At 36.3% G+C, this 27824-nt stretch overlaps 1 protein-coding gene across 1 annotated transcript; it reads right to left on the bottom strand.

Annotated features, from left to right (window-relative positions):
• Positions 1–148: 148 nt before the first annotated feature.
• Positions 149–27824, bottom strand: SPATA9 (spermatogenesis associated 9). The gene is made up of 4 exons (XM_045848356.1): positions 27754–27824; positions 18914–19141; positions 7329–7424; positions 149–2016 (listed from the first exon to the last, which is right to left on the bottom strand). Exons 1-4 carry the CDS (start codon positions 27778–27780, stop codon positions 1738–1740), a joined length of 630 nt encoding a protein of 209 aa, XP_045704312.1. The 5' UTR covers positions 27781–27824; the 3' UTR covers positions 149–1737.

The raw sequence follows: 27824 nt of genomic DNA, 5'->3' as shown, positions 1-27824 counted from the left end.
ATTATATTCCATATGAACAGCTGTAAACCTACTTTTGCCCACCCCTGTGTAAAAAACTTTTTACACTTAAAAATTGCCTCCAGAAATGGGATAAGTTTACATGCTGAGTTTAAAACTAAGAAATTAATCAATATACTGGACATCAAAATAAACCATGGCTCAGTTTCTCTCTGATCAAGAAAACAGTCTCAAAGTGAGAAGACACACACAGCTGCTGCCCAGCCATGGGAGATGTGACATTTCCTAGTCGGTGAGCCAAAGCACTTTGAATTTGAATGCCTATATGAAATTTTCAAGTAAAGATTTTTTAAAAAAAACTGTAGAGAACTTTGCACATGTATGTACAACTGTTTCATGTACATGTTATAGAGAGAAGTGGTACAGGGTATTCTTCCTCAGAGTCCTTTCTGTTGTGGTGGTGTTAGGGGTTCACCCTGCTTTACCATGACAGTTACCTTTGGGCAGTGCTGTTCTAGTTGCCTGGGGCCCACCCTGCACTTTAACATCCTGGGTGCTAGGTATCTAAAACTTGGCAGCACATAGAATATAAGAATAAGTCAAACGAGAAAGAGCTGGGGTAAGCAGAATAGGAATTCAGAGTGAGAAAAACTGCCATGTTTGGAACCTCTTCCCAAAGCACAGTAATGTTCTTAGTGGCACAGGATTGAATTAAGGCTCCAAACCTGGACTCTTTCCCTTGATTATTATAAAAATAATAAGTGAATAAAGTATCATTAAGACTCTGCTTACAGAGCCCTTTTCTACACACTATTAAATTTCCCTTTCTGCTGGAATATGGGCAGCGTGAGGTAATACAACACTTGCTCTCATTTTTCAGACTACTACTAAAGAGCCAGGCTTGGGCTCTGTATAAATACTGTTTATGGCAGCAGCTACTCACCAGGTATAGGAAATGTGCCATCTCTGGAATAGGCACATCCCAGCCTATTATATTAGGTGCTAGTCCTCTAATGGCCAGTCCATAATGGCTATCTTAGGTCCTAACATGTGGCCAGAATTGCCACGGAAGAAACCAAAGAATATCCTGCAGGCAAAACCATGGCTCTCGTTAGCAGGGCCAGTTATAGACACATTTTCTCTTAAGATCCAGTAGTAACAGTGAGTAATATGAACTCAATTTCTGGTTTTAGATTTGTTACTCTAAATCTGTCCTCATATACAGAAGGCTTCTTGTCAGATTTGTAAATAATATTCTATTTTATAACTTTATGAAATCTATGAATTGCAAATCATAATTTATAACTCATACTTTACAGATGAGTTATAAAAGAAGTGATAATAGGCAGACTCAAACTATGCAGACTGTAGATAGAAAACAAATGTCCTTTGAAAAATGTATCTAAAAAAGATATGTAGCATTTTTATTGAGATGGTTTTACCCTTCCAGAAAAATAATTAGAAAGATACTCAAAACAAGTCTTTAATAAAAAACATAAATGTATTATAAATAGACCTATATTATAAAACATAGCATAAAGTCTTCCCACCAAAGGGTACATTTTCTTGTTCATTAAACGATATCAGATAGTGATACGTATATTTTATTTTCTCTACCATATAAATGCTTGAGTATGACATTTTATTAGTTCCTCCCCACCCTTTTTAAAAGCAGCTTAACTATTAGTATATGAAAACTAGTTTCCTACCTTTGTCAGATAAAATGTTATTAGATAGATAACTCTTAAACTGTTCAGTGATATTTGTGTTTAGATTTCCTCACTCATTTATTTCAGTTGATTGGTCAAATACAGAATGTAAAACCTGGATCTTATCACTCAAATGATTAGCAGGAATGTCTGAAACATTGTCTGGCCTCTCCGGCAATGACCTGTAAGGTTTTGCTTTGATTTCGCCTTCAGGAAACACAGGATCAGAAAGCACAGGCTCAGAAAAGGCTTTTCTAGGATTCTCACTCTCCTCTCTGTTTTGCCTTATGGATTCTTCTTCTTGGAAAATTTTCTTTACCTTCTCCAGAACAGCATTAACACAGACTGTCTAATAATGAAAACAAATTGAAAACCAAAGTTTCTTTTTTAGCCACTGAATTTGCAGATAGAAAAGTCCAATAAAGTGTTTAATATAAAGTCATTCATTAGTCTACATATTCTATTGGAGAAGCACTTCCTTCCAGGAACTCCGGCACATGATAAACATCAATAGATTGATTCCTTGTTCTGAATATATTACATCATAATCTAGAAAGAAAATTAAAACCTAGTGTGACTAAATAAAGATATGCTTTACATCTTTTTTCTCAATTCATTAGATGTTTTATATGTATATTTTTGAAGATTTTATTTATTTTTAGAGAGGGAAGGGAGGGAGGGAGAGAGAGAGAGAGAAACATCAATGTGCAGTTGCTGGGGGTCATGGCCTACAACCCAGGCACGTACCCTGATTGGGAATCGAACCTGCGACACTTTGGTTTGCAGCCCACGCTCAATCCATTGAGCTACACCAGCCAGGGCAGATGTTTTATATTTTTATTCTGATTTAATTAAATGAAACATTTCCTTTATTCTCCTGATTTAATTCAATGGAATTTTCTGAGAGGTGAAATTTGTCTCCAACATGTTAATACCTCACAGTAGGTATGTTGTTTTTGCTTTGTTCCACCTGGACTTTGTTTATACCCATGTATACAACTGGAAGGGCATGAACATTCTGGTAAGAATTTAGTAAGCTAGTAGATCAATGATTTCTAAACAAACATGTGATCCATTTACCCTCAACAATGCCATTTAGTACTTTAAGATTGTCAAAACATATAGAGAAAAATATTTCAAAAAGTGAGAATCACTAAGAACTGCACCCACTAAATGTATTCTATAAGTTTATTAATGATGAAGACTGATAATGCCAAGTATCTAAGGCACAGGTGGCAAACACAAGGCCCATGGGCCGAATCTGGCCCTCCACCTTGTTTTATCCGGCCTGGCACCTTGTTTCTACCTGCCGGCAGTGTCGAACTCCTTGCCCCTATTCAAGGAGTAGTTACATTTATACAGTCCTAAAATTACATTCGGCCTTTTAAACGCTGATATGGTCCCCGGTGAAAATGAGTTTGACAGCCTGGATCTAAGGCAAACAATAAGAATAATACAATCTATGAAATAAAAGAAGACCTAGATTAGTTTATTTTACCAGCGATGCCTTAAGGTGATATAATTGGCTATAAACACTTGGAAGATGTTCAGAGAGTAACAGAGAAAGGACTATAGAAAGGACTGATTTCCTCCATTCTTGCCTGCCTCCCCCTGTAGAATGGGTAAACATCAGATGCTTCTCTTAACCATCCTGCAGTTAGTGTGTGGCCATGTGACCCTGTTCTGTCCAAAGAAACAAAATGTCTTCCAGGCAGGAGTTCAGGAAGGATTTTTGGAAAAGGTTTTCCTACTATATAAAAAGAAAGACTGTCTTTTGCCTCTACCTATCCCCTCATTCCTACCTTGGAAACTGATAGGGATGTAATACCTGAGCAAGCCCAAGGACTAAAAGAACAAACAGGATAGCAGAAAAAAAAGACAGAAAGGCCTTGGGTTCATGATGATGTTGTAGACCCACTGTGCAAACCTGGGAACTCCAGACTTCTAATTAAGAGGGGTATTTAAATGTCTTTATCGATGAAGGCACTGTCAGGTATTTTTTTGTTACTTGCATCTGAGTATATCCAAACCTAGAACTATAAAGCTTGAAGTGCATCACTAACATGTAGATAGCTTCATGCATTTATCCCAAATATGATCATTTTTTATATGCCATGCTATGAAAACAGGTTGGGGAGTGCTATCATATTTGATACATTTATTTTTCTCTCACCTACAAAACTTTATCTGTGCCCATTCTAACCACTTCTGTCCCAGTTTTAGAAAATGAAGCATCTTCACCAAGGTCAGTGTCTGTCTATCTTTGCTTTTAATGTATACCCTGTCATCTTCTCTATCACTTATTCCCTGCCTTTTTAGTTTAGTTTAACTGGCTCTCCCCCTACCACATGTTCAAGTATCTTCCATCCTAAACCTTAAAAAATTAATAATCCCTGGGACCCTGTTTCCCTCTTAACTGCTACACACTGACTTCTTGATCAAACAAGAAAGAAGAATCTGCACTCATAGTTTCTATTTCATCATCTCTTCATTCCAAAGCCTGCTTATTTCTGTCTTCCTTATCCCATCACACCACTGAAATAGTTCTCAAGATGGTTATATCTCCACCTTCTCAGCTTCTAGATCTAATGGAAACCCAAAACCTTCACTTTACTTGCCTTTTTCTGCTTATTTTTGACACCACTCTTCACTTCCTGAGTCTTTATTTCCTTGACACTATTTCTCCTGATTCTCCTTTTACTTTTCAGATTATTGCTTCTTATCTCCATGGATTTCTCCCTAGCTCCTCTTAAACGTTGCCATGTGCTGCACATTTCTGTCAACTTCCCATTTTTCATTTGGCATGGTTCCACTCAGAGTATTCACTTCTAACATAAATGTCATTTGCCTTCAAAACCATAATTCCAGACCTGACCACTCCTAGGCTTTGCTTGGATGCACATATGACCGATTATCAGATAACCAAAAATTATTTTATTGCCAACTTAGAAAATTTATAGCATGATAAATCATGTGACATGATTTCAAAAAAGCCTTTGAGAAATTAGAGTTTAATTTTGGCTGTAGACTCGTTTTTGTTTTTTTTTTTTTTTTTTAATTTCAACAGGGCCATTTAATCTCACCTATTTTTTGCAGTTTATTTGCATTCTAGCTCAGTTGAATGTCAATTCTGTATGAAATTCACATTTAAGATATTGAGCACATCTCAAATATTTACAACACTATTAAAATACTTATTTGATAAACTCATATTTTAAAAAAACTCTGTAGGTGTTTAAAAGCAAATTCTTTTAATACTTTTTTCAAAAGTGTCTTACATATTCTTGTCCCCTTGCATGTCCCTATAAATTTTAGAATAAACTAGTCAACATATGCACACTGCTCAGATTTGCATTGGGACTGAACTAACTCTACAGATTATGGGAAAATTTATTCTTTATTATTGTATGTTTCAAAATGATAAAAAATAATAACAAAATGTGCAAGACATCTAACAAAAAACATAAAAATTATTAAGAGAAAATAAAGGAGACAAAGAGAAAGATATACCATGTTCACAGATTGGAAGGACTTATTCTACCAGTTATTAAGACTTATAAAGTTTCCATAAATAAGAGTTGAATTGGTAGAAGCATAGACACATAGATCAACTGAATAGAGCAAAGAGTCTAGAAACAGACCCGCATACATAAGGACACTTATGATAAAAGAAGTGTTTTCGGGCAATAGGTAAAGAGTGTTTTTTCACTGATAAATTGAGTCAGTTCAATTGGATACTCATGAAGGAAAAAATTGACCCTTACTTCATACCAATTCCAGATGCATTATAAACCTGAAAGTAAAAGGTATAATAATAAAGCTCCTAGAGTACATCAAAGGGAAGAGTTTCATGTATTGGATGTGGGTCAAAATTCCATAATTAAGATATATAAAGCTTTTAACATAAAGGAAAAAATATAAACTGGTTTATATTAAAATTAAGAACTTCTCCTGGCTGGTGTAGCTCAGTGGATTGAGCACAGGCCTGCAAACCAAAGCATCACCGGTTTCATTCCCAGTCAGGGCACATGTCTGGGTTGCAGGCCAGGTCCCCAGTATGGGGTGTGTTAGAGGCAACCATACATTGATGTTTCTCTCCCTCTCTTTCTCCCTCCCTTCCCCATCTCTCTAAAAATAAATAAATAAAATCTTAAAAAAATAAAATTAAGAACTTCTGTTTTAAAAGATACTGATAAAAGAAGAAAAGGCAAGTCATAGAATAAAATAAATTTGCCCATATGTAACCCAAAGAGGACTTGTTCCTAGAATACAGGGGTGGGTAAAAATAGGCTTGTAGTTGTTCATACTGACATACAATAATAAATAATAAACTGTGTTTTCGATACTCACAACTGTAAACCTACTTTTGCTCACCCCAGCATATTTTACAAGTACAGATCAATAATAAAAGAATGAACAACTTCCAACAGGAAAACAAGAAGATACAATTCTTTAATAGATATTCACAAAAAGGATATCTAAATGTCCAATTAATATCTAAAAAGGTACTCAATCTCATTGATAATCAAGGAAATGTAAGTTCAAATCACAATGTGATAATATATACCCACAAGAATGGCAAAAATGGAAAATATTGATAATACCAGGTGTTGGTGATGATATAGAGAAACTGGAAATCTTATAATCTCCTGGAATGAATTGTGAAAACCACTTTGGAAAACTGTTTGACAACCTCTACTATAGATGAACATGTACATATTCTATGGTCTAGCAATTTCACCAAAACATGTACAATAATATTAATAGCACTTTATTCAGAGTAGCCAAAACTGTAAATAATCTAGATATTCAACAGTAGAATGGATAAATAGTAATAGAGTCAATCAGTGGAATACTACACAGCAATGGAAATCAACAACCTACTGCTACAAGCATCAAATAAATGAATCTTGTAATAATAGTGTTGAGCAAAAAAGGGCAAATACAAAAGAATATATAGTAAGATATATATGATTCACATAAGCAATTCAAACAAAACACCTACTATATTAGAAGTCAAAATAGTGGTTGCCTTTTTAGAAGAGGTTAGTGATTATGAGGGGGCCAAGAAAGAGGTTTCTAGAATAATATAATATTTTGTTTCTTGACCTGTGTGATATATAGATTAATAGATTTTGTGGTAATTCATCAAGCTGTATACTTCCCTCTTTGTATGTTATACTTTTTTAAAAAATGTAAAGGTAAGTATAAAAGGAAATAGATTAAAAGAAACAATCCCTTATAATTTATAAAATCTTTTTTATTTCGTCATGCTTTTTGATGAACACTTTTGAATTACAGCACTTGTAATTCAAAATATACTTTAAATTTATACCACTCATAATTCAAACTACACTAATATTTGTTTTCCCCCAAATCATAGACTTAAACGCTGGGATACTAAATTTTAACCAACTGTGGCACAGTGGCTGAAACAAAACAACTGTAGCTAAATGAAAACAAAATGATAACATTTTGACCAAGTGATAATACACTTTATAGAAATAAAATAATTTTAGTTATTTAAGTAAATTTGGCTATGGTGAAGTAAATTTTTAATGTAAAATTATCTTGTTTCATGAATAAAATGTACAATATGCCTTTAACATTACATAAAAGCAGTATATTTATTTATAGATCCTAATAATTTTCTTAACTTACCAAATAAATTAATGCTGCATATGAGGCATATATTAGGCTCGTTAAAGCAGTCTTTGCTGGGAAGGAAATTACATCAAACAAAGAACCCTTCCTGACCTATAAAAACAGAAGAGAGTTTCCTTATTAAAACAAAAGTTTTCAATGTTGCAGTGTTAAATTTTACAATGTTATTGAAAAATGAGAATTTAAATTTTTTCAAAGAAAGTCATCTACTTTAGATCTGGCTTTGTTCACATCCTAAAAAATATTACTTTATTTTTTCTTTTATAAAAAATGCATTGTTTTGCTCATCAAAACCTATAACATACCTATTTTTAAAACCTTGCATTTCCAAAATTCAAATTATTTTAACTTTTTTACATTTACCAAGTGGTCACCAGAGGGTGCTGCTGTGCATGTTAGAAAAACAGCCTTTGTCTCCCTTGCCTGAGGAGGTATATCAGAAAAAGATATCATTATGAGCAATATATGAGATTTTACTGCCTATGTTTTCTTCTAGACTTTTTATGGTTTCAGGTTTAATATTTAAGTCTTTAATCCATTTTGAATTTATTCTTGTGTGTGGCAGAAGAAGGTGGTCTAATTCTATTTTTTAAGTGTATCTGTCCAATTTTCCCAGCACCATTAATTGAATAAAGTATCTTTAGCCCATTGTGTGTGCTTGCTTCCTCTGTCAAATATTAATTGATAAAAAGGTATGGGTTTATTTCTGTGCTCTCTATTCTGTTCCATTGATCTATGTGTCTTGTGTGTGTGTGTGTGTGTGTGTGTGTGTGTGTGTGTGTGTGCGCGCGCCAGTACCATGCTGTCTTGATTAAAATGGCCTTATAGTATAGTTTGATATTAGGTAGTATGAGTCTTTCAACTTTGTTCTTCTTTTTCAAGATCACTGTTGCTATTTGGGGTCTTTTGTGGTTCCATAAAAAAAATAATAAACAAATGGGACTACATCAAACTAAAAAGTTTTTGCACAGCAAAGGAAAACACCAACAAAATAAAAAGACAACCCACAGAATGGGAAAATATATTCACCAACATATCAATAGAGGTTAATATTCAAAATTTATGAAGAACTTTTAAGACTCAGCACCAAAAAAAGCAAATGATCCTATTAAAAAGTTGGTAACGGACCTGAATAGATACTTCCCCAAAGAGGACATACAGATGGCCAATAGACATAGGGAAAGAAGCTCAATGTCACTAATCATCAGAGAAATGCAAATTAAAACCATAATGAGATATTATCTTACACCTGCCAGAATGGCTATCATCAAGAAAGCAACAAACAGCAAGTGCTGGTGAGGATGTGGAGAAAAGAGAACCCTAGTGCACTGGTGGTGGGAATGCACATTGCTACAGCCACTGTGGAAAGCAGTATGGAGATACCTCAAAAAATTAGAAATGGAACTGTCTTATGACCCAGTGATTCTACTTCTGGGAATTTACCGCCCCCCCCCCCCGCAAAAAACCCCAAAACACTAATTTGAAAGAACATAAGCACCCCTATGTTCATTGCAACATTATTTACAATCACCAAGATATGGAAGCAGCCCAAGTGTCCATCAATAGATGAGTGGGTAAAACAACTGTCTTGGGTGTCCAGCCCACTGCCTGTGGGCTGCATGTGGCCCAGGATGGCTATGAATGTGGCCCAATGCAAAATTGTACATTTACTTAAAACCTCTTTTTTCCATCAGTTTTAACTAGTGTTCATGTATTGAATGTGTGGCAAGACAATTCTTCTTCCAATGTGTCCCAGAGACACCAAAGGTTTGGACACCCACAGAATGGAATTTTACTAGGCTGTAAAAAAGAACAAAATTATCCCCTTTGCAACAGCATGGATGGACCTGGAGAATCTTACACTAAGTGAAATAAACCAGTCAGAGAGAAACAAATACCATATGATTTCACTCATACGGGGAATCTAATGAACAAACTGAACTAACAAGCAAAACAGAGACAGACTCATAGATGGAGAGCAGATAAAAGCTAGTTAGGGAGGGGAGGTTCAGCAGTGGAAGGACTGAGCAAAAAGGAAAAAGGACTCATTGACAGGGAGAACAGTGTGGGGATTGCAGAAGGCATGGGATATAGGAGGATAAATGGTAATGGAAAAAATATAATAAAAACACATTGGAAAAATAAATAAATAATAAAATTAAAATTCTTTGTTCAAATTCATATAATCATCCTTTACTAAATTATTCATTTCTTTAATTAAGCAGTCAAAATTCTGAGCATTTCCTGGAGATTAATGACCTGCTTGAAAATGCTAATCATGAGACTGCTGAAGGCCAGCATTAACCTTAGATGATCGCTAAGCTTCAGGAAATGTTCTGTGCTCATACCCAGCATGCTTTTTTGAAATGTAGAAAAGGTTTACACCAATAATGACTTTATCTCTCAAATGTTTCTAGCTCCTGGTAATAGAAGGTGCCCCTGCCCAAAACCTAATAGTATAATATACTCAGTTTAAGGGAACTGTACCCTCATAGGCCATCTCCACCTCTGCTGCCTTGAGCAGGATATGAAATGAGGACATTAAGGAAACCATTCCCCTCCCAGTCAGCAGTGCTGTGACAGTTAGCCATGCTCCCGTGAAGTAGAGCCAAGCCACTCTATGGCTTCAATAACTTCCAAAAGGTACAGGCTATAGTGAATAAAGTCATGCATTTGCACAGCAATAATGCTTATGATCTTATAAAACATTGAAAAACTGAAACAATGACAGAGTGATTAGGTAAATTACAACATTGTCTACTCAATGGTATAGTGCAGCCTTTAAAATATGCTTCCAGTAGTCACCTAGACACAGGGGTTTGGAGGAGGTAGGAATAAATTATAAAAAGACACAAGGAAATCTTTGGGGGTGATGAATATGTTCCTTATCTCAACTGTGGCAATGGTTTTATGCATGTACATACATGTCAAATCTCATCATATTGTATATTTTAAATATATGCAGTTTAATGTATATTAATGATATCTCATCAAACTATTAAAACATGTGTGCTTGGGCTTGGGGGGGCAAAGAGGGGGAAGAATGTGCTTCCAAAGAACACGTGATAACATTTTAATGAAGATTTATATGGCACCGTGTACAGGGTCAGGTTGTAAGTACTTGTTATTGCAGTAAACTCTGTTTTTGCTTACTGCTGCCACTACTGAATGACAAACAAAATTGCCCATCACAATTTCCCTTCATCTCTTTTAAGAGATTTATGGGATGCTGAAGCTGAAGCCAAGAATACTATCTAGCCTAGTAGCTAAGAGATGGCTGTTGTTGGGTGGGGGGAGGGGGAGGCAGTACTTATTTCAGACCATACCAACTCCTACATACGTATGGGATGTATGGGACGTGTAGGGGCAGTTTTAGCTCTCTCTCTCTCTGTAAGTCAGTCTGGAAAATTTCCCAGCATTCCTGACTTCTGGAAAGAGTTTCCAGGAAATAAAGCAGCTGTTGCTGTTTCCCTCTTGTTAGAAGAATCAATATGATAGCATGCCTTTGAATCCCACTGTTAGGCCACAAGTAGACATTATATTAGTAGAGAACAGATGCTGACAGTAGTAAGGAAAAGCAGATACACTCCAGCAAAATGCCTTCTGGCAGAGTGAAAGAGTATGAGTTTGTGAATATATAAATGTAAGTGGGAGGTCCATATTCAGTAATTGCTAGGCCATATACAATAAAAATAAAAGTGGTATCTGCATGCATAAGGAGTTACTATTTCTGTTTCACTGCATTTTTCTTTTTCAGATTTTGTCCTTCACCTAAAAAAGTAATTAAAACTGATTAGTTTCAAAATAAATTATGTATTTGTTACATGTTATGCTTCTGAATAATGAATCACTATATAGCCTAAGGGTCACATTTTCACTATTTTAATGCTTTTAATAAATGCTTGCCATTCCTGTGACAAATCACCCTCATAGAGAATGCATTTCCTTCCAAATTCATGTGGCTACTGGCAAGTGGCCATTTTTCTATTTTATGACTCATTTGCAATACGTGTTTTTCATATTATAAGCTACTCTGTTTCATCTTTGGCTTGCTGTGAGCAGGGATAGTGTATGGTAAAAACAGATAAATAAACAGGAGAAATTCAGTAAATGGGAGGCTTTATTTAGATTGGCCTATTTCAAAAATTTTATCTTAACCTTTTTGTTATATTAACTTTATGTTTTTGCATATTTAAATTAAAAGTACTTCATATCAATGTCATGCCCATAGTTATTTTTTAAAATTTGGTGGCATTAATATATAAGGTATATGGATATAACAGTAAAGAATATTTTAATTTTTTAAAAAGATTTTATTTATTTATTTTTGGAGAGGGAAGGGAGGGAGATAGAGAGAGAGACATCAGTGTGTGGTTGCTGGGGATTATGGCCTGCAACCCAGGAATGTACCCTGGCTGGGAATTGAACCTGCGACACTTTGGTTCGCAAGCCCACGCTCAATCCACTGAGCTACACCAGCCAGGAATATTTTAATTTTTAACTAAATTTCTCTCACATAATTTTGATTGCCTCATTTCATAAAAGAACTGTGCTCATTTCTTTTCACTAATAATGAGATAAATCACAAAAGAAGCAAGCTATAAGCAGTTAAAAAAAAAAAAAGGCCCACTTACAGATGATCTGCAGATTACAGAATGACCAGGACCCACTTAGTTTATGCTGTCCAAAACCATCTTGGTAAGGGACACCACAGGAGTAATAGGGGGAGAGTAACTCAGTGATTCACAAATAAATGCTGCAAGAAGTACTGACTCCTGTTAATAGGTCCAGAAGAAAGTGTTTCCTATAAGCTTGGGAAAGCTACAAAGACCATGTCTTTGCTTAGCAACCCACAGTACTCAAGAGCACAGGGAAGACTTCTTGAGTCTGCACACAGTAAAGGAAGCTGTTTGACTTTGTTTATCCCAATATTAATGTCCTGTGGAACACTGATCTTAAATAAGCTCTTAATCAGGTGGTTCTGTAAGAGCTCAATGTCCCAACCTCTTGGCCAAACTGGAGAATTAATTCTTTAAGATCCAGTAGTTCCGCTTTCTAGAATTGTCCTTTTTTCCCAGCTCTGAAATTACACCACCCAAGATAGCCTCATGGCAGACTCATTCAAGGACCTACAGAAGTTCCTGATATTTATGAGGGTTACAGTTTAAACCCCAACTGGAGTCTACCTTGGAGGGGTAGTGGCAGGGAGTAACTCTTACTTAGAAAAGCCTCGGACTTTCATCCTGAAAAAGGGACCACAAGTCACTGGGGTCCACCTATGGCACAGGCATTTTCGAGACTCAGCCTTTTCTTCACTTTGCCTGTACAAAGTGGAACAATTGTCTCTAGTGCCACTATGAGGAAGATTCTATCACAGGAAGTTCTCCCTGTCCTGTGGCCCTGCATTGGCCTGCCAAAGTCAACAACTGTGTCTGGGAGCTGACGCGTCTTGGCTGAAGTCAGCATTCAAGCTGATTATCTAGGTCATTGCAGCTCAGAGCAGCTGCAGGCTTCACTCCGCCAGGCAGCTTACAGGGCTAAGCAGATGAGCCATTTTGTAAGCACTGGTGCTGGGGATGTTGCAAACTATCAGGATATTCTCTCCTCAGTTTTCCGTTCCTGAGGCCCCTTATAGAATTAGCAGATATATCACTACAATCTCCGCCCTGCAGAACTTGCAAGGATTTGAGGAGCAACCTGACTCAGCACCCATAGTGCCAGGTACAAAGGAAGTCTCTTTTAACAAGATGTCCAGCTGGAACCTCCTAATCCTAGCTCTCTGTGTTCATGTCACAGAACAAGCCACCAGAAACTCTGAAGTCACCTGTATCAGTTGGGTCTTTGGGTAATACATATTTGGCAAAATATCTTTGGATATATCTTTGAAGATATGCAGGACATACTCTAGAGCTAAATATGATTAAACAAAAGTTCTGGGAAGATTGTAAAGGGAGGTCCTGTGGTAGTATCCATTCTCTATCTCGAGGAGCCATTACCATAGGCTTCATCTCAGACCACAGCAAAGAGCCAAAACACTATCCAAGTTACAGTCAGTCTCCTAATGAAAATGCTCCTTTATTCCATGTTCTTGAGGGAGGTAAGACCCTGAGTGGTGTTCCCAGCTACATAATATCCAACAGAGTTTTGGCAGAACCATTTAAGGCACTCTTGGTATATCACCCTCTTATCAGTGATGAGACAGACCACATGAAGAGGTTCTTTGAACATACTGCAGACAGGTTAAAAAGGCCACTTGCTTTCCTACATAAAGTGATGCCTTCTGTAAATACATAAAGCATATCAGTTTGCAAAGCATTGATAATTCCAGATTTTACTCCTTTTATTTCTGCATACCACAAAGTTCCACCTTGACACAGGCAGCCTGACGATTCTTGAAGGAATTCATACTGGACTCCCATCCGGGTAAGCTGAACTCTCTCACTTTGGGCAGGCAGCCAAGCAGTGTACCAGGACTGCTATAGTTCCTCTGTGCTATGCCTCTTACCTTTCCACACACTCTGGCACCGTGATACACTCCATTCACAGGCCAACCCACAGACCTCCACCACACCTCAAACATCAGTTCCTTTGACCCTCCAGGCTACTGTCTCCATTATTTACACTTGTATTTTAGTCATCACTGAGATTTTCAGATTTGAGATATGATGTTCTCTTCCCTGCTAGGACTTAGTTACCTCTCAGTGACAATTTTGTCTCTTCACATTCTAGCTTATGCATATTACCCAAGTAAAACTCCTTCTTCACTCCTACCCTCAAGGACCCTGGAACCTCTGACTTGGAACTGTTCCCACTTGTCTCACTCCAGCCATACAAAAGTCCTTACATTTCCTAAGTAAGTCATGCTCTCTCTTTCTTCAGCACCTTAATATACACTGTTCTCTTCCTAGAATAATTCTCCTCCTTCTTTACAAGCTTATTTCTCCTACTTCAAGTCTGAGGTCAAGTATCACCTTCTGGAAAGTCTATACTGACTGCCTTTGGAATTACGTGCCCCTTGTCGATGCTTTCATAGTGCACTTTGTACACTTTGATGATGCACTTGCTACACTCTACTGGCACTGCTTACTGCTCAATTGCCTACCATCCCCACAGGTCATAGGCCAAGGGCAAGATATCTCCAAATCCCTAGTACCTAAACTAGTGATTTTACATGTCAGGTTTTCAATAAATATTTGTTGAATGAATGACAAGGTAGAATTATACATACTTTACTGGCTTCCAAAAATAAATTCAACAATCTTACATTACAATTTATGAAAGATACTAAGAAGTAGAACTGAAGGACATCTACTTCCAGCAACATGGCAGAGCTAAGAAAGACCCCCCACACACACACACAGAAAAACCTACAAATTATATATAAAGTCATACACCAAAAATCTGATATAAAACTGAGTTGAAAGGAAGAAAAGGAGGGTGGGAAATCCCCATGCCAGGAACAAATTGGGAACTAAAAGCTGGAGCGGTGAGTGTCTAAGTTTATGTCCCAGGAACTCTGGGGATCTTATGGGAACCTGATAATGGCTGGGGGCTTGAGTTTTAATACAGAGACTGGAGATGAGACTTAGATGCACACGAGGTGCGGAGCAGGCTTTCAGGCCATCTGGGTGAAAGTGGGACCAGGACAGCTGCACCCAGTCCGGAGGGTAAGGGAGCAGGTCTCCACCAAGGCTGACACCCTGGGACCACCAGCAAAATCCTCTAGAGGGAAGGGTCCAGGTGAGAAGGGTTTCTATTTTATTTAAAAAATCTCTGAAGAAAAACTTTCAGTTAAACAAAACTAAAACAAAACACCAAAAGAAACGATCTGCTGAGTGAGGCACAATATAGATCACAATAGTCAGGAAGATTCTCATCTCCCGAATATCTCAGAGAAAAACCTTTAAAAAGATCATAAATAGTATGTTTAAAATATCTAAAGATTTTTCAAAAGACACTTTGAAAAAAATTACAAATTGGAGAACAACACCAAATAAAACTTCCAAGAATGGTAAGGATAGTGTTTGAAATTTAAAATACATTCAATAAGTAAGAGAGTATATTAAATACAGCTGGAGAGAATTGGTTAACTGAAGAAAGTTCAGAGGAAATTATTTAAAATGTATCAAAAAGAGATAAAGAAAGGGGAAAATGTGAAGAAGGTAAACAAAGACTAAAATGAGAAGGTCCCAAGTATATGTTTAGTAAGCATTGCAGAACAAGAGACTAGAAAAAAAAATGCAAAAGAGGTAATATCTGAAAAAATAATGGTTAAGAACTTTCCAGAAATGAAGAAATTATGCTCAGATTTGAGAATGACAGTGATCTCCAAGTGTACCGTTCTGAAAAGCATTTTGACAACAGATAATAAAATTGAAGGTATGCATTCCTCATGACCCAGCAATCCCTCTTCTGGATATATACCTGGAGAGTGTCTCAGACACACGGATAAGGAGTCATGTACGAGAGGGTTCACTGAAGCACTTTTTGTAATGCAAAAAATTTGAAGTTAAACTGTCCATCTGTCCAGTAATAGATAAACCGTGGATTTTTTTTCTTATGATGAAATACCACAAGCAAAATAATAAATCCTAGCTACATATATAAAAATGTTGAAATATATGTTTATATAGATAAATGTTGAAAGATGCTTATATATAGAAATATAAAAAAGAAAATTTCAGAAGGACAAGTATTATATACCTTATATATAAATTTTAAATATATAAAGAAAAATATCTGTGTACAAATGTAGTGAAAATATAAACATACGCATGGAAATGTTCATATCAACTTCAGGGTAATGATTAACTTTGGTGGAGAAAAACAGGGGACAGGATTAGGGCAGGGTTAATTATAGTTCTTTTTATAAAGGAGATATGTGAAGGCAATCTGGCAAAATATTATCGCCAGGTAAGTTTTGGTGGGATTTATGATAAACTACCTCCTATATATTTTTGAAATATTTTAAAATAAAGAGTTTAAAAGTTAAACCTATGTCCTAAGACAATTAGAACAAGAACAAAGGAGAAGAAATTTCATAGGTGTTAACCTGGAATAATGTCAGAAGAGTCACAGTCAGCATGTAGACCTTCCACAAGTCATTTAATCCTTCAGCCTGTTTCTCTCATCTCAGGTTCCTGGAATAAGTTATCACAACTAAGCTCTAAATTTACCTGTGAAACGTACTGTCAATCAAAGCAAAAAGGCAAATAGACTGTGTTTTTTGTTCTCATTATTGGATAAAAAGGAACACAGATTCAAGTAAAAATAGAGATTATTTTTCTGTTACTGAATTTTCATGAGTACTGGAAAACAATTCTGCATGGATTTTTCTCATTCCCGTACAGATTGGGTCTTCTGAGCAAAGGATATTGTTGAATAGCAACCAGCCTTGGAAGGAAGAGTAAACCCTGGATAAGTATAAACCTAAGACATGTCACAGGGCACTAAAGATAAAGCCCTCTCCTCCTTTCCCTCCAGAGACATTTACTTCCCTCTCTCTCTCTCTCTCTCTCTCTCTCTCTCTCTGTCTCTCTCTCTGTCTCTCTCTCTGTCTCTGTCTCTCTCTCTCTCTCTTTCTCTCTCTCTTCCCTTCACCACCACTCCCTAAGTTGTGCAGACACACCAGCAACCCTATAAAAAGCCAAATCTCATTTCAGGGTTCTTCTCCTGTGATACAGCTTACTATGTGCATGCACAGGTAACATCTGGCTCTAATCCCATTGCCCTGTGGGAACTGAGGTGAGGAAAACTGACACAAGACAATGTTCTGGTCACTGCTTTTGCTGTGAACAATAAACAACCTGCATCTCTGCCACAAGGGTCTTGTGTGGTCTGTCAGTGTGTGTGTGTATTTGTGTAACCATGGCAGGCTATCTTGTTAGCTTGTATATAATGTAAAACTCTCAGACCCTTTACAGTTCTGATTTAGCAAAGAGGAGCAAAAAAAAAAAAGACTCTGAACAATACAATGAAAAATGTCTTTAAACATGATTTTCTAATAAATACAGAAATAGTCTCCAAGGGACACTTCATATACAATCCTCTGTAAAAACTATGGGTCTCACAATATAAGGAAAGAAATGTTGAGGCACAACATTAGATTCAGAAAGATATTACAGTGGGAATTTAAAATAATGTGGTTCAGCTATGTTTCTTTTTGATGATCTAAAGATGCAGCGATAAGGTTTATTAGTACTTCGACAATCCAATGGGTAACAAACACAAACCATTTTTTACTTTCTAAAACATCAGATATTATAAGAGAGTCATTTAAAAATGCTGTCCTAGGCAGCCCATAGTTGAAATATCCGATGCTTTCTGGAAGTGTCAAAATCTTTGATTAGAGAGATTTCTACATAATAAATATTTTGTTAATTTTTGCCATCCCATCCATCATCCATTTTCTCATCTAGAAACAACTCAGGTTTTTGTTTGCAGATTCATCCTTTCCCCTCTCTCAGGTCAAGTGGTGTGGATGGAGCTCCACCTCCATTCTGGGAGTGCAGCAGGTAACTGAGTCCTAGGCCAATCAGCGATTCCCCTTTCCCTGGTTCAGAGGTAAGCCATTGTCTATGAGAGAACCTCGGGCTTGGCCAGGAAGGTTGGGTCAAAGACTCTCACTCTCTTCTGCTATAACTCCACCTGAAAGGATGAAGCTCTGAAAGAGCTGCAAATCATCTTCTGACCATGAGAGACAGGTCAGTCTGAGAATGGAGTCAACCCTGAGAAAGCAATGCCAGGCAACAGAAAGAGAAAGGATCCTGAAGGCATCATTTGAGTATCTGTTCCAGCAATGCCTGAAAACTTAACGAGTCTGGACTGTTCAGGTACTTGAACTAGTACATCTCCTCTTTGGCGTAACTCAGTTTGAGCCAGGTTTTCTCTCCCTCCAACAAAGGAGTTAAATTTATTCACTCTGGGGATCAGATGCCAGATTTGCAAGACCCCAAATCTTTTGTAACATTCAGAATGCTCTGAAAAATGTCCAGATTGAAAAATCCAGAGTTCTGTGACATAAAATTTAGAAAAAAAAAACTTAGTCTGAAAGAGTTTTAAGAATTGTCATCCTTTAACAGAGGCTCAATGAAGCAATGTAGAACACATATAATTTGAAATATACCTGGATGTTGAGAGGTCTAACAAAATGAGTTTATACTTAAAAATACTCAGTATGTTATGTCAATTAAGGGTTGTTTTGGAAACACAGGATATGGGGAAAATGAAACAAAACATTTATTTTTAAGGTTTGTTGTAGGATTTTAGGTTTGACATAAGAGGTAATCCATATGCTTATATTTAGGATGAACTATTTGAAATTGACAGTTTCATAGAGCTCAATTAAATAACAAGGTAAAAAAGGAAGTCCACATTACTTCCTCTTTTAGATTTATTTAAACCAGAGTATATACACTATCTTTAAAAAAGGGCTAACCATTCATTTCTCTTCTCCAACTATTCTTGTTTTATATGTAAAATAACCAAATGTGTTAACATTTTTTATTTTTCAAATAAAATAGAAACTTCAAAAGTTTCTATAAAAAGGCTCTGTACTTTGTGCATATGCAATATTCACTTACCTGCACATTATATAGGGGTTGCTTTGGTGCATTAACTTCCCTCAGCAGATGATGAGCTATGTCCCTTAACTCAACAAGTCTACAGACAAGCTGAGGCTGCAGGAGTTCGGCCACTGATTTGGAGGATCTGGATATGCTGTGTAATCCTTGAATTAATGTTCCCCGGTTGATCTTCGCTAAAGCAATGGCCATTCTGATTTTTGATGTTTTCTGCATGGGTTCTCTTCTCTGGAAAATAAGCCTTTGAAAAGTGACTGATGTGTGATTATCCAGAGAATTACTAACATTTACTTTAAGCAGAGATGACATACCACATAATCATCTCTGGGTGTGGTCCCATGCATATACTCAATGTTTAATAATTATATCCCACCCTCTACAAAACTCATTGACCCCTCCATGTATTTGAAATCTTTATATGAATATGTGAATTTTTCCGTAGGATAACTATCCAGAATTTAAGTTACTATTGTAAACATAAATTTTTCATTTTTCTCTCTAGGTTTATTTATTTTTTACATTGATTTTTAGGAGCCTTTTTCAAAAATACACAATTCTTATTCAAATATTATTCACTGTTTAAATTATGCAACCAATAATTCTTATTCAAAGCTTACAAATATTTTCCCAGGTTACTTTCAAAATTTTAAATGATAAAATGATACAGCACATATACATAATGCATAAAACAAATACCCTATATACTAATCAACAAACTTAGGAAACTTTTACTTCTAAAAACTTTATAACTTCTGTGAGCATTCTGATAGAAAAAACTTGTGACATTACTGAAACACATAAAATGTAGTTCTTTCTTTGCTCTACTAGAAAATAAACCACAGGGAAATTACTTACAATGTGGTCAGACTGCATTCCAGGCAACAAGCAAGTATAGTTTCCATTATTCATTTAAATAATGCTATGGACTTTTTTTTTTTTGGCATTTTAGTATAAGCAACTTAGAATCTCTATTTGTTGAGTCAAAATGTGTAAGCATAAAACATCTTTTAACCACATTTTTGGTTCCACAATGAACATTATATATTTGTCTAAGAGTTATTATGCTATATATTTAAAATGCCTCAAATTTTATCCTGAAGTAATAATTCTATTATTGTTGCCTTTGCCCTCAAAGTTCAGTCTTCTCTTACTGGTCAGCATTTGCTGCTGGAGATAAACAAAACTGCTCTAGCCTGTCAGTGAGGACATATTTCTGCAGCATCTGGTGTCCCTGTTGTGTGGTTTAACCTGTTAACTTTACTGAAAAAGTCCCATTAGCTCACTGTGCTCTTCACCCTGCTAGTTTATACTAACAGAATGCAACCTGAACTGCATGCTGCTACAATTGCTACACTTCCAAGCCATTCTATTTATTTTTATTTTTATTTTATTCTATAACAGTTGCTCCAGTTTTTCTGCCTCGGTCCTCCTCCATCCAGTCCACCTCCAACACCCACAGTCAATCCCCATACTGCTGTCCATGTCCATGGGTCATTCATACATGTTCTTGATTAGTCCCTTCCCCTTCTTTCCAACATTATCCCCCTAACCCGTCTCCACTGGCCACAGTCAGTCTGTTCCATGTTTCCATGCCTATGGTTCTATTTTACTTGTTACTTTATTTTGTTCATCAGATACCTCTTATAAGTGAGATCATATGGTATTTGTCTTTCACCTACTAGCTTATTTCATTTAGCATAATACTCTCCAGTTCCATCCATGCTGTTGTGAAAAGTAGGAGTTCCTTCTTTCCTTCTGCTGTGTAGTATTCCATTGCATAAATGTACCAGAGTTTTTTGATCTGCTCATTTACTAATGGGCACTTAGGCTGTTTCTAGCACTTGGCTATTGTAAAGAACACTGCTATGAACATAGGGCTGCATAAGTTCTTTTGAATTGGTGTTTCAGGATACTAAGGGTATATTCCCAGCAGTGGGATCACTGGGTCAAAAGGCCATTCCATTTTTAGTTTTTTGAGGAAATTCCATAGTGCTTTCCAGAGTGGCTGCACCAATATACATTCCTACCAACAGTGCAAAAGGGTTCCCTTTTCTTGACATCCTCACCAGCACTTGTTGGTTTTTGATTTATTGAGGAAAGCCATTCTGACAGGAGTGAGATGATATCTCTTTGTGGTTTTAATTTGCATCTCTCTGATGACTAGTGATGTTGAGCATCTTTTCCTATGTCTATGTGCCTTCTTGTGTCTCCTCCTTGGAGAAATGTCTGTTCATATCTCTTGCCCATTTTTAATTAGATTGTTTGTCTTCCTGGTGCTGAGTCATGTGAGTTCTTTATATATTTTGGAGATTAAACCCTTTTCTGCTGTCTCATTGGCAAATATATTTCCCCATATAGTCAGTCCCTTTTCATTTTGATGATTGTTTATTTAGCTGTGCAGAAGCTTTTTAATTTGAGGTAGTCCCATTTGTTTATTTTTTCTTTACTTCCCTTACCACAGGAGATATGACAGCAAAAATGCTACTACATGGGATATCTGAAAAATTTTTTAAAAACTTTATTTTTAGACAGAGGGGAAAGGGAGTGAGGAAGAGAAGGAGAGAAATATCAGTGTGTGGTTGCCTCTCACACCCCCCCCCCAACTGAGACCTGGCCCACAACCCAGGCATGAGCCCTGACTGGGAATCAAACCTGGGACCCTTTGGTTTGCAAGCCAGCACTCAATCCATTGAGCCACAGAAGCCAGGACTGGATATCTAAAATTTTACTGCTTTAGTTTTCTGCTGGGAATTTTATGGTATTTAAGTCTTTTATCCTTTTTGAGTTTATTCTGGTGTATGATATAAGTTGGTGGTGTAGTTTCATTTTTTTGCATGTACCAGCTCAGTTCTCCCAACACCATTTATTGAAGAGGCTTTTTATGCTCCTACCCCCTTTGTCAAATATTTATTGATCATAGACACATGAGTTTATTTCTGGGCTCTCTATTCTGTTCCATTGATCTATGTGTTTTTTCTTATGCCAGTTCCACACTGTTTTGACTATAGTGACCTTGTAGTATACTTTTATATCAGGTACTGTGATCTCTCCAACTTTTTTCTTCTCTCTCAAGATTGCTAAAGCTATTCAGGGTCGTTTTTGGTTCCATATAAATTTTTGGCATATTTGTCCTCGATCAGTGAAATATGTCATTGGTATTTTAATTGGAGTTATGTTAGATCTATAGATTATTTTGGGTAGTCTGGGCATTTTAATGAAGTTAATTCTTTTACTCCATGAATACAGTTCATACTTCCATTTATATGCTTACATTTACCTTCCTCAATTTCTTTCTTCAGTGTTCTATAGTTTCCCAAGTACAGGTGTTTTATATCCTTAGTTAAATTTATTTCTAGGCACTTTATTTGTCTTGTTGCTATATAGCAAGTGGGATTTGTTTTCCTAGTTTCTGTTTCCGATAGTTCATTGTTGGTGTACAAAACTAGCAATGATTTCTGAATATTGACTTTGTACTGCACTACTTTGGCAAATTCACGTATTAGGTTCAGTAGTTTTTTTGTGAATCCTATAAGGTTTTCTATGTACACCATCATGTCATCTGCAAATAATGACAGTTTTGCTTCCTCCTTTCCGATTTGGTTGCCTTTTATTTCTTCTTGTCTAATTGCTATGGCTAGAACTTCCAGTACTATGTTGAATAAGAGTTGTAAAAGCAGAAACCCTTCTCTTGTTCCTGATCTTAAGGGAAAAGCTTTTTGTTTTGGCCCATTGAGTATGAGGTTGGCAGTAGCCCACTTTTCTGTTTTTATCATAAATTGGTACTGGGTTTTATCAAGTGCTTTTTTAGCATTTATGGATATGATCATGTGGTTTTTGTCCTTCATTTTGTTGATGTGTTATATTATGTTTACTGATTTGCAAATATTGTACCATCCTTGCATCCCTGAGATAAATCCCACTTAATATAATTCTTAATATATAGCTTGGTCTGGATTGCCAATATTTTGTTGAGAATTTTAGCATCTATGACCATTAGAGATATTGGCCTGTAATTTTCTTTGTTGTGTCTTTACCTGGGTTTGGAATTAGGATAATACTGGCCTCATAAAAAAAAAGAGTTTTGGAGTCTTCCTTCTTCTTGAATTTTTTGGAATAGTTTGAGAAGGATAGGAGTTAGTTCTTCTTTGAATATTTGGTGAAATTTGCCTGTGAAGCCAACTGATCAAGGGCTTTTGTGTGCTGGGAGGTTTTTTTTTTTATTACTGTTTCAATTTCACTAGTTGTTATCAGTCTATTTAGGCTTTCTGCTTTGTCTTGATTCAGTTTTGGAAGATTGTATGTTTCTAAAAATTTATCCATTTTGCCCAGGCTGTCCAATTTCTTACAATGTTCATAGTAATTTCTTACAATCCTTTGTATTTCTGTGATATCAGTGTTATTTTTCTATCATTTCTGATTTTATTTTGGTCTTGATTTTTCTTGATGAGTGTGGTTAAAGGTTTATCAATTTTATCTTTTCAAAGAACCAGCTCCTGGATTCATTAATCATTTGATCAATTTCTCCATGTCATTTTAGTCTCTATGTCATTTATTTCTGCTCTGATCTTATTTCCTTCCTTCTACTTGCTCTGGGCTTTGTTTGTTGTTCCTCTAGTTCTTTTAGATGTATGTTTAGGTTGTTTATTTGAGATTTTTCTGTCTTCTTTAGGTAGCCTTGTATCACTATGAACTTCCCTCTCAGGACTGCCTTTGCTGTGTCCAATAGGTTTTAGGTTGTTTTGTGTTCATTTTCATTTGTTTCCAATACTTTTTGAATTCTTCCTTGATCTCATTGTTATCCCACTCACTATTTAATAGCATGTTATTCAGTGTCAATGTATTTGTATGTTTTTGAGTTTTCCTTGAGGTTGGTTTCTAGTTCCAAGACATTGTGATCCAAGAAGACGCTTGTTATGATCTCAATTTTCTTGAGTTTGTTGAGGCTTGCTTTCTGCCCTACCATGTGGTCTATCTTTGAAAATCTATATGTTTTTGAAAGAATGTATATTTTGCTTCTTTTGAGTGAAATGTTCTGTAAATATCAATTAAGTCCATTGGATCTAGGGTGTTGTTTAATACCTCAATATCCTTATTGATTTTTTTGTTTGGATGTTCTATCCGTTGTTGACAATGGGGTGTTAAAATTCCCTATGATGATTGTATTACTGTCAATCTCCTTCTTAGAGACCTCCAAGATTTTCCTTATATATTTAGATCTCCTATGTAGGGTGCATATATGAAGTCTGTCCAGAAAGTACCCAGCCATATAATAGGAAAAATAAAGACATTTACTGAAGAACATACAAGATACAAGAAACATTGGACATAGGACAATGATGCCTCAGTCCCCTTCATTATAGGCGCCTTGGTACCTCATACAGTTCTCCCTATCGCCATCAGCTGGGCCCTTATATTTTCCTGAATCTCATCAGTGGCCTGAAATCTCTTCCCTTTCAAAGGGGATTTTAGTTTTGGGAAAAGCCCAAAGTTGCAGGGTGCCAAAGGTGGGCTGTAGGGGGCCTGAGTTACACGGGTGATTTGATGTTTCAACAAAAACCTCTGCACAAGACATAATACATGAGTGGGTGGGTTGTCATGATGGAGCTGTCAATCACCAGTTGCCCATACCTGCAGCCTTCTGAATCATTGGAATAGTTTCCAAGGAGGAATGTTTAAGCATAACGCAAAATTTGTTGCAGATTTGTTGCTCTACTCACTCAGTCATTTTGAATGTGACAGCCACACAGTACACATGCTCACTTGATGGTGTCTACCACCCCCACTGACTAGTACAGTGAAGTTGTATTGTTCATGCATGTGCATTCCAGTACACTCTCCCTGGCTTCCAGGTTAAATTGATGTTGCACAAACTCTTTGCATTCTATTAACAATAGCTGGAATTTTTTTGGACAGACCTCATATGTTTACAAGGATTATATACTCTTGTTTGAGTATTCCCTTCCATATTATACAGTGACCTTCTTTGTCTCTTGTTATGGCCTTTGTTTTGAAGTCTATTTTGTCTGATATAAGTATTGCTGCCCCAGCTTTTTTTTCATGTCAGTTTCCCAAGCCATTTCAGAACACAGCAATCATTACAAGTAGTTATATGGTAGCAAAATAGCACAAGGTACAATCACTTGATATTATCATCTACTCTGGCTGCAAGCATACCCACCCTGGGGGAGAGAACCCACATTGTCTGCAGTATCCAAAGCTCCTGCACATATAGATTCAATTTCTCTTGTGAACTTATGCTTTGCTGCACTCAGGGCCCAGGGCAGGCTACCCCAAAATACCCCACAATGGCATACTGTTTATTTTGAATTGAAGTTACTTAAGAAATAGCTAATGCAAGAACTCTGACCTCTCTCTCTGTGTGTTTGCCTAAAAGCAGGAGATAAATCTCTAATGTGAAAGGTCTATCCCTGCACCTAGCGTCTAATGAGAGACATCTTTATCACCACAGTTAGGGAATTCAGGGCTAAGGAATGTGCATAAACAAACTTTGTCATTTTTTCTTTGTACTAATTAACTACTCAAGCTTGAACTTCAGTTAGATTCCTAATAAGCACCCAAATCTAAGTTCCTTTATCCTGTTAATTCTTCACAAATCTATTGTTTGTCTAAAAGGTGTAAAAAGCTACCTACATCAATAATTTCTCTGAGTATCATTTATGATCTGCATGCATGCATTAAATTGGTTTTTCTCCTGTTAATCTAGTTTCATGCCAGTTTTATTATTAGTCCCATCATAAGAACTCAAGAGCAGCAAAGGAAGGAATTTCCCCTCCCCAACACTGCTCTGACTCTTCCTCCCAACTCCTCCTGAGGTAGAGCAGCTAGACTAAGTTTGGTTTTGCTTCTTATTACAATTTACTGTGCTTCCTCTCATTACAGTTTATAACCATAAGGTGAGGGCCATTGTGCGAAGGCAAATGGACTGGGATATGCGCCAGTTCCACCTCTATTCAAACCCCTCTCCATGGTCATTCAGTGTTGTGGGAACCCTTCAGATTTGCAGTCGTAAAACATTAACGTTCTGCAGTTTTTCTTATTTTATAAGTTTCTTTACAAAATCTTGGTGATCTTTACATGTTGGTCTATATTTACTGGTCAATGTGTATTTCTATTAATCAGTCTTGATTAATTCACCCAAACACTATACTAGATTGATCCATTCAACTTTCTTCTCTTTTACAAAATTATCTTTCTAAATTTTAATCTCTGTAGAAAAATAAGTTTATTTGTAATTGATAATCTGTTAATCAAAACTTTCCTGTAAAGATCACATAATTTTTGTTGAGCAAAATACAGCATTTATTACACACAATATTTTTTTAAAATTGAAGTGTATATTACATTGATGCTTTAGTGCACTTTTTATTGGCTTTCTCCTTTTAGTATCATCATGAATTTGTGCCTTTTTCCAACAGACTTGCCTATCCTTTTTTATTTTTATTAAACGGAGGGAGAGAAACATCAATGTGTGGTTGCCTCTCATGCACCCGCCACTCAGGACCTGGCCTGCAACCCAGACAAGTGCCCTAGACTGGGAATTGAACCAGTTAACTCTCTGGTTCACAGGCCAGCACCCAGTCCTCTGAGCTGCACCAAACAGGCTTACCTGTTCTTAATTACCTGCATTTGATGTATATAATGCACAACCATGTTTTTGGTCCAAATTTCAGGAAAAAAATCTTTTGTTTTAATTTTCTGATTCAATTTTTTTATATATAAAACCAGTGATCATATTCTAGGGTATTATTTTCCATACAGATATTGTTACTGCTTTCTAGAGTTACACTTTTAGTGCATAAGCATAAATAAAAGAATTAAAAGCACTTATATAGATACAGAATTAATACTACCCATGTATAATGTGCATCCTTATTTTTCTCTCAAAAATTTGGGGAAAAAGTCCATTTTACAAGGCAAAATACAGTAATATCTTCTTTGTTTCCTTTAATGCTCATATGTTACAATTTAATGACTGTGATTCCCTTCAGAGTTTTTAAAAGCTTTCTTTTCTTTTTGATACTTTCTTAGATACCTCTGAAAGAATTACTTCCAGTAACAAAATGTTTCTAACTACCTTCACTTTCCCTGCCACTAAACATGGAATCAATTTGTTCCCAAGAAGACTGTTACTGCTTTTAAGAATAGTATTAGAAACCAAATAGCAGAACAGGGGTGCATGTTCAGAGGTTCTTCCTGTCTCTGGGAATGTGAAAGTGACAGCAGAGGACAGGCTACTCACTGTATTTTTAGGACCATAAGACACACCTAGGTTTTAGAGGAGGAAAATTGGGGGGAAAAAGTTTTGAACCAAAAAAATGTAAAAAAAACCCCCAAAACACTGCATCTTATAGTCCAAAAAATAGGATACATTCTTTTAGATACAGAATGAGACATTCTTCTTAAAAAACAAACAAACAAACAAACAAAAAATCCAGTTACCAGTTTAAGTTGATGAGTCCAGTTAGTTACTTTTAAAATTAGCTCCAATAGAAAAAAATTTTAAATAAAATGTTTTCTCCTTTTTTTTGAACTATCAGCTTTTTGCTTTTCTGTGTTATCTATGCTATATATTTTCTAACCAAACTGTGTGTGTAAATATAAATATTGGCTCCAAATTGAGAAGTCCTCATTTCTTTTCCCTGTGTATATTTATTTTTTTTTTACTCTTAGCTTAATTAAGCATCCTTGAATTGTTTGTAAAGCACACAAGTTTAGATGATTCTTTTTGTCATCATCTTCATCTGACCACATCACTAAATGTCAGCCCCCAACCACCCCCAACCACCACCAACACCCCAGAGACACACAAAGGTACTTACAGACCATTTACCAAAAGGAACTAGCATCAGTTAATCAGATTGGTTCAAGAATCCTTCTCCAGAGTTTTTTG

Source organism: Phyllostomus hastatus, unplaced genomic scaffold (assembly GCF_019186645.2).
Source record: "Phyllostomus hastatus isolate PE091 unplaced genomic scaffold, TTU_PhHast_1.1 phas_contig_58, whole genome shotgun sequence".
Taxonomy (NCBI): domain Eukaryota; kingdom Metazoa; phylum Chordata; class Mammalia; order Chiroptera; family Phyllostomidae; genus Phyllostomus; species Phyllostomus hastatus.
The sequence above is the reverse complement of the archived record's forward strand: the minus strand, read 5'-3'. Positions and strand labels throughout refer to the sequence as shown.

Coding starts and splice junctions, on each gene's coding strand:
- SPATA9 (XM_045848356.1), bottom strand. CDS start 27,780: ATGCTAGTTCCTTTTGGTAAATGGTCT. Junction 19,142..27,753: donor TTCCTTTTGGTAAATGGTCT/GTAAGTACCTTT, acceptor CTTATTTTCCAG/AGAAGAGAACCCATGCAGAA. Junction 7,425..18,913: donor AACCCCTATATAATGTGCAG/GTAAGTGAATAT, acceptor CTGTTTTTATAG/GTCAGGAAGGGTTCTTTGTT.